The 11,000-nt window shown below is 39.3% G+C and overlaps 1 protein-coding gene across 1 annotated transcript in view; it reads right to left on the bottom strand.

Annotated features, from left to right (window-relative positions):
- YTHDF1 (YTH domain family, member 1) overlaps positions 1–11,000 on the bottom strand; it is a 14,359-nt gene that overhangs the window by 2,996 nt on the left and 363 nt on the right. The window contains exons 2-3 of the mRNA XM_009078556.1: positions 9,720–9,799; positions 4,135–5,661 (exon numbers count right to left, since the gene is read on the bottom strand). Of these exons, the coding sequence (XP_009076804.1) occupies positions 4,135–5,643 (1,509 nt within the window). The 5' untranslated portion in view covers positions 5,644–5,661; positions 9,720–9,799. The remainder of the gene's footprint in view (positions 1–4,134; positions 5,662–9,719; positions 9,800–11,000) is intronic.

The following is an 11,000-nucleotide window of genomic DNA, read 5'->3' on the forward strand; positions in this document are numbered from 1 at the left end:
TCTGTGTAATCATCCACTGACCTTCATAATTCTACTTTCTTTAAAAACGGAAGTTGGCCATTCTCATGGACTAGTCACACATAAATAGAGACAGGACAGCAACTCAGACTTCTGCCTAGTAGCCAGAAAGTGTGCTCATGGCAGTCAGAAACTCAGCTCAGGCTTGATAATTCAGTAAGAAGTGCTATTGACCGAGCAAGTTCTCAAGCAGTTCCTCCTACCTTGCCATTTGCTCTCCCTCACTCTCTCAGGGGCTAATCTGAGTCTTCCTCTTCAGAAGTGTCTGAAACCACAAACTGATGCAACAATTCTTGGTGCTCTTGAGCACAGTTGGTTTTTAGAAGCACCAACTCTCAAATTCTCTTCCTTATTGCTATTTAGCACTACTGCAAGCAAGAACAAACAGGTTTGGAAGCAACTAACAAAGCTTTGCTCATTTTGGTTCTGAAGATCCACCCAGAGCCTTCAGTTTCTCTTCTCCACTGCAATACTCTGCTATCTCACAGGAGAGCTCCTGGTGCTTCAGGGCACTAATATGTGTGGCCATCAGACACAGGAAAAATGGATTTTTACAACACCTAGAGAAGTTTCCATCTTGGAGACACTCATGCCTGTCAAACTTCTGTTTCCTTCACCTCAGCCTAAAGTAGCTTCAACCTTCCTATTAAACTTTGTTAAAGTCAGTGGGACCAAAGCATTCATATTCAGACACAAAAACATAAATGTTTTCCTTCTATCAGGAACACAGTACTAAACTTAAAATACAGATGTTTTCTAACTAGAGCTTTGGAGGAAGGACAATAATTCCATCCTTAGAAGTTTTGCATTAATCAAAGTGCTCCCAGACAGCTCACTGAAAACTAGAAGAAAATGAGTATTTCCAAGTGGCAACAAGCACCAACCAACACTTTTCAGTATTAAGATTCCCCAAAGGAGAACTGGTAAACTTAGGGATTCAGGAGCTTTCTGAGACTATACAGCTCTTCCAAGACAACACCAAGGAGAGGACCTTGGAATAGCTGAGTGTACTGGCATGGATCAGAGGTGACAGCACATTTGTCATCTGTCCTCCCACAAGATCCAAATAAAAATACCAAAATCTGCAACAAGTTGTCTTTACAAGCTTTTTAACTTTGGAAGACAACCTTGGTAAGACTCTGCAAGGATGTTTTTAGGGAATGTTAACAATTAATGCCACATTATCCTCTACTTTCTTTCGAAGGAAGTTGTCTCACACATGTTGCAACTTCTTTTATGTTCTCAGACCATGAGTTTTGATCACAGAAGTTGCTCTTTGTGGACACTTGAGCAGCCCTGGAGTGACTGAAAAGGCTGGAGGGTCAGGAGAGAATTCACACCACTCACTGTTTTGTTATGTCATTCCAGACACCAATATCCTTCTACCCCTCCTTTCCCAGGTTCTGGGTTACCAGGCTGGGTTGGCTTAAATATTTTATTCCCAGACTGGGCTTAAATATTTTATTACTACAGCGAATCAAAACCTGGACTTACACTCCAGCACAGACAAATCTTCCCTCAATTTTGGATAGTCTTCCAGCACTGCTAGTAACAGTGATGAGTCTTTGGCACTTTGATGAATCTCATCCAGCATTCTACATGCCAAACCCTCATCTGATGGTTTGGCATTAACTCAGAGGTTTCTCCATCAGTTAAACTCAGCAGCAAATACTGGAGCTCTGTACACATCAGCTGTGGAAATGCTGATTAGCAACTGGAACCATTAAAGAACAAATGCGAGTGGCTTGCAGTGCACAGATTACATGAAGTTATTCTTCTCTACTAAATATTTGTGCATAAATGAAATGGCAGCATTCAAGCCCTCCCTGTGCAGATTTGTAAGAATTTGGCCCTTCTGTAATCAAACCAGTGGTGAAACGGAAGCACAGAATTTCAGCAAGTAATTTTACAGCTAAACAAGAGGATAATAAAACTCAGCAACTTGAAAACCAATTAGGATGGCACATATACAAACCACCATCTGAAAATGCCAAATTGGCTGTAAGAACCTTAACTGGCAATAAGAGTCTTCAAAAATTACTGCTGGAGGAAGGTTAGCTTTGTGCAACAGGAAGGCTTCAACTTCAAGAGCATAAACTTGTCAATAATGAGAAGTATCAGTGTGTGTATATCCCATAAAAATACTCTTCTAGTAACTTCTAGAAATCATTTAGTCAATGAAAAAGAAAATACTAACTTTCCAGGCAACAGTATGAGTGCAGCCTGACAAGCAGCATCTTATTCTTCATTCCCTCACTGTTACCTGTTTTATCTCTTCAGCACTATCCCCTTCCTCCACATCCTTTGGTGTCATAATTTCTAAGCTATTCTGAGGGATCTAAGAAATATTAAATCACAACTCTTTCTTTATTTTGTGAATGCATCATACAAATTAGAGGCTCAGTTTTAAATGAGAAAGAAAAAAAGCATTATTTTGAAAATCTGATCCTGGTATAAAGCAAACAGTGACCTGGGTAAGAGCAATTTTCAGCACTTGAAGTGAATGTGGGAATTAGTTGTGTTTATTAAACCATCCCACAACAGGATCAGCCCAACAGCTGAACATCAGTTCCCTCAGCTACTACACAGCAAAGGAATTCTGGTGTTCAGCATTCCACCATTGGATCTTCCTTGGAACAGGAAGTTATCTGGGCATGAGTAGATCTCCTATCACTTTCCCTATACTCTCACTCTTCAAACACACACATTATCCTTCCCTCCAGACTTGGCAGCAAATCAGAGCCTCAGCATTAAAACCCCAAACCAATCACACCCCCACACACCATAAACACTGGACAATGGAGTCCAGGCCTCCTCACTGACTCAGGATTCTCTCCCACAGAAGGGAACACCTCTCCAAAATACAGGCTGCATTAAATATTGCATTGCTAATTGCCCACCGAAAGAATGAAGTGGTCAAGGAAAGGCTTTTACGTTTTACCTTGTGGAGTCCCACAGGGAGTACAGAAGAAAAACTGAATCTTAAGCTCTCCTTCCCTGCTGAGCTAAGCTGTACACATCTATCACAGCCAGGAGAAGTTCAGCTAAAAAGTTCTTAAGACTCTGTTCTCCTTTTCTCCCATAATTTAAGGGTACATTCTATGAAGACAGTTTATAGCTGCAGTTTTAAACGGCAATAAAACCTTTTAAATGACCACTTCAATTTCAGCTGCAGAAACATGCAGTAAGTCTTTACTTTAGAAACACTTTGAAGCAAGTGAGCTGCACTGAACTAAACTAGCCTGTCAAGAGCTGTATTTACAATGCCATACAAAGAAAGGTCTGTGGAACACTATCAACATCAAGCAGACCTAAGTGTTAGCTAGGTAGCATCTACACAACCTATTATTTTGTCAGGCCATTGCTTCTAGACTGCCTAAACAGAGAAAGGAATTCTTGAAACTGAGGTCATGGCATGGAGAGGGACAGATGTCTTGTGCCTTAGAGCCATGGAAGTGTATGGAAATTTTTACTACTCTCCCAGTTACTGCCCGAACTTCTCTTACTACGTCTTCACTCAAAACTTCAAGAATTACTAGACAGATTAAACCTGGGAACTGAAAATGTTTATTTATCCAAATAATACATATGACTTCAGCAGCAGAAAGTCTTTCTAGTGCTAGTCCAGTGATTTTAGGCAACTCTTTCTTTTCCTGAAAGATCAAGTGAACAAACAAGATCAGGTTTCTTGCTGTTAAAGGTGATGTACAAATTTCAAATACCAATACAGCTATCAATTTTGATAGACCAGTCAAGCAGTGTTCAAACACCTCATATAAGGCAAAAAACTGAAGTGGCAAACGGGCAGAATCCAATTCTGAAACAGAAACTGTTTTCTAGTTTATTAACCATTTTAAGGTTAAAAAAAAAAAAAAATCAATCAAACTCGAATAAACTGGAGATAAAGTCCTTTAGCTGCATTACTGCTTAGCTTTCCGCTTCGAAACTCATTAGCTATAAAACTTTCACAGAAAAATGAGCATGTTTGGTTTTTTGTGTTAAGCACACATAAACCCAAGACATTTCGAATTCCTACTTACATTTTTCCACCACAGCAGCCTCCACATTTCATTTTCCCCAAATCTGTGTATAAAATAAATTTTTTAATAAGTTTACCTTCCGCACCACCTCCTCCTCTTCCTGGCGCTTTTCATAATGAGAAAAGTCATCAAAGATGGAGGTCGTGTGCTTGTAAGTAGCAATAATTTTAAGCACTTGTTTTGCTTTTTCTAAGGGCACCTCCTGTGTATCCCGGGAGTTTGTAACGGGTTTGTTGTCATTGTTCTCCAGCCTGATGTGTCGGAGCTGGTTGTTGGGCACATCCTTCACAAAGATCCACTTGACATCAAATTTCCCCTTCCACTTGTCCTGAGACCAGACACCTGCACTGGTGCCATAGTCCACAGGCGATTTCATCTCTGCTACTCCACAGAAGTGTCCACTGCCATTGACACTGAACAGCAAGTAGACTGGGCCCTTGCTATTCATGGACCGAAAAGCGCTGTCCAGGCGTTTGTTGCCATGTTCCGTACTACACCAAATAGAATACTTAATGGAACGATGAATATCATCCTCGGAATAGCTCTTGATTATGAACACACGTCCATTTTTAAGGTTCCATTCGAAATCTTTAGGGTTATAGCTGTGAGCAGCTTTCAGTTTTTCAAGCACAGGATGGGACTCACCGCTGGGCACAGGGTTGGGCTGGGTGCTGCCTGCTGAGCTGCTGTCAGGCCCAGTCCCTCCACTTTGGCCAAAGGCTGCGTTCCTGCTGCGCGGAGCGACCCAGCGGCTCTGGGGAGGCTGCTGAGGAGGTTGGTACTGCGGCTGAGTCAGCGGAGGAGGTTGAGTTGGGACAGGCTGAACAATTGGTTGCTGTGGCTGCGGAACAGACTGAGGAGAAGGAATCTGTTGGGGGGCAGGAACTTTCGCCACAGGACCCTTATTGTCCCAAGTACCTATGTCCATGTTATGCTTTATAGGTGGAGGAGGCAATGCTCCTCCGATTACAGGTCCAGTTTTTGTTTTCATTTTGGGCTGTGGTTTCGCAGGTTTGCTGGCAATAGCAGCCCAAGAGGTTGGTTTAGATACTGGCAAGTTTACATTAGAGCCACCATTACCAGAGAGGGCACCTGTCATCCCAGCACTGTTCACAACAGAACCGACCGTTTTCACTGCAGAAGTTGTAACATCTCCACCAATCTTAAGTCCAACCATTCCCTGCTCAATACTGTTCATTCCAGGAGCTTTATTTAATGTATCATTATGAAATCCTGTTTGTCCATCCACAATGGTACCACCCAGGGAACTAGGTGGGTAGCTGTAGCTGCTCCCATATGCTGAACTTTGAGTCTGCTGTCCTTGGGATCCACTTGTTCCCCAGGCTGAGAAGGCAGGATTTTCAGGGAAGAAGTTAAACCGGTGTTGGTAGATGTTATTTCCCAGACCCCCAGGCTGTCCAAAAACAGCATCATGCATAAAGTGATGATCTCCATTACTGAGCTGTCCATAGGTGGTGAGATAAGGGATAGGAGGATCTCCCCCTGTAGACCATGGTGCTTCACTGAGAGAATAGGGGAACCCAATAGATGGTGGATAATAACTGGACAGATAAGGATCAGTCATTGATGGATAGCTACTGTTCTGTTAAAGAAAAAAAAAGGTAACCAGATAAAGAAACCCTTCATTTATTAACAGCCACTACACTGCTCATCACCTAACAGACTAACAGAGACAAGGTAATGTAATTTCTAACTACAGATCTTAGTTCATACTCCAAGAAAAATTCAGGGCTAAAATGGAGTTTCTGGGAATTTATAACACTAGTGGCTCACACTGAGGTTAGTACTTGAGATTTTTGAAACCATGTAAAGTTAGTTAGATTACTGTCTGTAACTTAGGGTAAATTAGCAGCCAATTCCCCAAATTCTTCCAAGGAACTTAGCTAACTATATTTTGCAGCTCACAGAACTAAGAATATTTAGCATTTCTATACTGCTATACAGGAGAAGCTTTAGACTAAATTACCTTAGTATAACACATATGATATAATATTACAGTTCTCATTACAGAATTGTTTTGAGGGGTCAACAGTCTCCAACAAGCAAAACACACCTCAAGTGGCAAAACATGGAAGGCTCACCTGAGCCCACACACACACTGCCAAGTTTGCAGCAGGTAAACCTAACAGCTACAAACTGAAATTAAGGGGACTGGTACACCAGAGACAAATCCATGCAAAGATGGCACATGATAAACACCATCCAAACTGTTTCAAAGAGCCTATCCAGCCTTTTGCAGAAGTCTCTTCCTCCCTCAGTAGTGAAGTTACAACTGTCAGGAGTGTTTCTGACTGTCCTTCCAAACAGACTGTCCCTCCCACTCTATGAAATAAGAGACCTTATAAACCAGCAAACCACTCTGAAATTCTAGTTTCCTCCCTTTCCACTGTTTCTTAGGCCAAGCTGAGAAGTCTTTCCTTCCACTAACTCTTCTGACACCTGGTTTTGAAGCATTCCACATGTTTCTCAAATGCAACAATGCAGAAGAACAAGGCCAGAATATTCTAAAGTAGGTTTTATTCCTCTTCAAATAAACTTTAAATATATATACTGGAGACCTTCCAAACTGACACTCTAACTGTAATTACGAGTGAGGGGGAGGGAAGGTCAACATCTCCTGTTAATGAGTCAAACAGTAGCTCTTGCCTTTCCTTACTCATAAAGGCTATTTTAAGAAGAGGAACTCTTCTTTCAAACTGCTAAAGTTCAAACTTGAAAAAAAAAAAAACCTGCAAAATTAGCAAAACTGCACCAGACCTTCACTCATTTTTAAAAAAAGAAAAAAATCAGACTATTTCTCAGCTTTCTAAAAGAACGAAGTAAAAAAACTCTCCTTGAAGATAAGCCTAATACCCAACTGATACTGAGTCATTTTTACTGCTCATTTTTCATGACTCCTTTCCATGACATCCCAAAGCCAGAGTAATTCAATATCCTTACTTTCCATACACAGAATGATACCATAATATGCTTCCAAGATTTCTATACAGTACTGCAAACACTTCTGAGCTTTAAACAGCCCAAATCCAATGTTATTGATTCAAAATAAATAATCTCTGCCACTGTTTGTGCTGCCTTTATTTATGTGCAAATTCTTTCATTAACAAGAGGTACAGAAATCACCTTCCTATGAGATGATCCTCTAAAAGACATTGACTTTTCTGAGCCTCTCAAGCTAAAGTAATCAATATTAAGCATATAAAAACATTTTTCTGAAAGACTTTCAAATATAACACACAGCAATGTCAAAGTAAAGTGTTAATGTAAGAAAAAATTAAAAACAAATGCAGGTGAAACAGAGGAGACATAAGTAGTTCTCTGGAGATGCTTCTGTTCATATATTCTATAGACTTATTAAAATCAGAAAGCCTGGAGAAAGCAGGTGTTTTGTCCTGAAAATATTTATGCTAAAGGATTCTAGACAATTCCAGAGACTGTCACCTCCTGTCACACAGCCTGTAAAGTCTCCACAAGGATTCTGCAAAGATTAAAGGCAAGTTTCAGCAGACATCCTTACAAAACATCCAATCTATTCTGACTGGCTTTATGCCAGGGTGTGTAAGAGAAACCCCGACAGAAGTCCTTCCCTGCAACAGCACAACATTTAACAAACTTAGCCTTGACCTTTCTGCATCTTCTGTATTTTTTTTTAACTGAAACCAAAACCAGCAACTCAACCCAATCATTCTTTTAGTTAAGACAAGGAATCTCCCCCAGAAATGCTACTTTCTTATTCCCTGTTCCATAGGAATAATCTCTTGGTTGTGAATGACTTCACATGGATGATGCTTTTCTTGTCTGAGTGTAAATTTGTGTATGAATAGTCTTCTTGACTCAGTTCCCTTTGCTCTTAGAAGTACTTCCAGTGAGTTTTACAGCCAAAAGGTGTCACACCTCTGATTTGATTAACTCTTGCTACTTGGCTCTTCAAACTTTTATGGTAAGAAAAGAAGGCACCACTACCCAGATGCAGTTTTCAACAGAAAGATGGAAGACTATTACATTTTATAGCATGCTCATCCTCATTTTAAAGACTAATTTGTATTTTTTAATGATGAAATTAAACACAGTTTTACCAACCTACATTTAATCTTTAATTTTCAATATACTATTGTGCCAGCTGGGCTTTAATTTCTCAAGGATTTGTTAAAATATCCAGTTGGTTGCAAAACTCTTATTGTAAGTCATTTGCATTTTACAGTAATTTTTAAGGGCTGAATAAACCTGACTGGCTAACTAGATAATAAGGCTTTGTTTAGCAACATGGTAGTCTTCAGTTCAAAATCTCACAGTCCTAATTAATGCTACTGTCACTTTCCACTTAAAATTGTAAGAGGACCTACACAATTGTTTCTTGTAGCATGCCAATTCCTCACTGCAGCATAAACAAATCGGTCAATGGAGCTACACTTTCATAAAGAAAACTTTCCTGTCATTATGGAAATTCTAACAGCCACAGCAATTTTTTTTATTTAAACCTAATAATTGGGTTTGTTGACAGCAAAGACAAATTTCCTAGAATTAATAGATGGTTCTACTTTTTTTTTTCTTCCTATGTGAAGTTTAATGTTCAGTATCCTTCACATTAGGAAACACAGTTTGGGTTTCAGTAATTAAAAATTACATACAAATGTGATGAAGTGGAATTTCAACAAATCAGAGGAAGGTGAAAACCTCAATTTCATTTTAAATTAATTTTGCATGAAAAAAATAAAATTTTACTCCTGCTTTTCCCCACAAATGTCCTGCTTCTATACCTTCTACTGCACAGAAGAGAGAATGCTTCCTATTAATTAACTTTGTATGAGTCTGGAGAATATGTCTATGCTGAAAACAAACTCAGTGATGTCATCAGCACTAACAGTGGCATCTATCAGCCTCAGGGTCAGTTATAAGTTGCCTTTTTAATATGTAACACTTAGCTTTCCATCAAGAAGGAATCCTGCACCTCTGCTAAGTCTCTCTCTGAAATGGTATTTCATTACTTGTGAATGAAAACTTTTTGCTTCTCCAGTTTCTAAAACATTTTGTCAAAAATTACTTCACCCAGAAGTTATTTTCAATTACAATAGTATTTAAGTCATGGAGGTTGATTTAATGCACATCATAATGAGGTTACATTACAGTTCCTTACTCTTAGATAACACATCTTGAATTCCTAAGGTATTTCAGAGGACAGGAAAGAGCAAAATTTGCTAGAGTGTAAAAAACAAGTGGGACAACTCTACAAACTACCTTGAAAGGACCAAACCCAAAATTTCAACTATGCTAATTTCTAGAGTTATACAAATTATACAAATCAGGAGAGCTCAAAACTTTCAGATCCCACATGCAACTCATCTATCAGGGAAGTGCAAGATCAAATAGTCCATCACAGCCCAGGCATGGCAATAACCTGCCATGTGAGGAGCAATCAGCACCACTTGGAGCATCAACTTCATTTCCACTTGTGGCCATCTGGATATGCAGAGTAATACTAGCTCTGGGAGCACAACTGCTGGTTGTATCACCAAGTAACACAATATGCTGTCATTTCTTCTGCCATTTCTATTTAAGGAATTTGCTCCCTCCACACAGCCCTATGAATGGAATGCCAGAGAATGCCTAAGGAAAAGAAACTTAGTTCAAAAATCCACTAACCTGATTTGACTGCCCGGAAAGGTAAGGCTCAAAATCGTTGTCATGAACTGTGTCCTTCTGATGTAACGAACCATTTTGTACTAGGAGGGAAGGGTTACAACACATTATAACACTGTTAGCAGCATTTCAGCAACAAGTTCCACCCTATGCTCCATTATGGAAAGCCATGTTTGTCCTTCACAGCATGAAGACTCATAAGAGACCAAGGGAACAACACATTATAACACTGTTAGCAGCATTTCAGCAACAAGTTCCACCCCATGCTACTCTATGGAAAGCCATGTTTGTCCTTCACAGCATGAAGACTCATAAGAGACCAAGGGATGACATTTCCCCCCACCCAAATGGCTTCTCTTTATATTACTTCTTGCAAAACTAAGTTTGAGTAAATGCCTAAGTTCCACAGTTGAGAGTGAGTGTAAAACTCATGTGAATTAACAAACAAAAAAAAACCCCAACACAATCATTGAGAAGAATTTTGTGAAAAATATTGGGAAACAACATCTATTGTTCTGGTCCATAATTAGAACACTCCAACTCACAGTTCTCTCAGCATGTTATTCACTGCCTAAGCTGGTAAAAATCAGATGAGGTGAGGTTACATTTAATTATGAAAAGACTGCTAAGTGCTTTGGTATCTTGAGATTTTCAGAAAAACTTTAGTTTCAACATTCTCATCTGTAAATATGTGCCATAATCAAAGTCCTACTTAATCATAAATGTATGTCTGAAAAGCTTTCAAAACCGATTACTGAAATATACACAAACCCAAAACTGCTGTTTGCTTTCCATTTCAGACAACGAAGTCAACTACTTGATATATTATTTAGTTCCTTATTTCATACAACAACTGAACTAAATGTATCACCAAACAGGATGTTCAACAAGTTTGGGAATTTACCAGAGTATTTCTGCAAAGTTTGTCAGGGAGAGCAGAGGTAAAAGTGTTTACAAACACAGGAAATGGTGTCAGACTTTCTGCAACTAGAAGTAGTTGGAATTTTAAGGCAGGTTAAGATCTATTATGAAGCATTTATCAGTTGAACGGTGTTAGTTTCTAAGCCTTAACAGCTAGAACTTATCAGTTCTATCACAGTAACAATCAAGGTATTTTTTTAGATGACTTATTAACTTCAAGCAAAGCACAGGAGATATAATAAATCCTATTATCAGAAATCAATTCTTTTTAATTTTCAAATCCTTAAATGATTAAGTTTCTAGGCTTGGACACATCTCAACCAACAGCAGAGCAGCCACACAACTGCAAGAACACAACAGAGC

This window comes from Acanthisitta chloris, unplaced genomic scaffold (assembly GCF_000695815.1).
Source record: "Acanthisitta chloris isolate BGI_N310 unplaced genomic scaffold, ASM69581v1 scaffold35600, whole genome shotgun sequence".
In the NCBI taxonomy this organism is placed as follows: Eukaryota; Metazoa; Chordata; class Aves; order Passeriformes; family Acanthisittidae; genus Acanthisitta; species Acanthisitta chloris.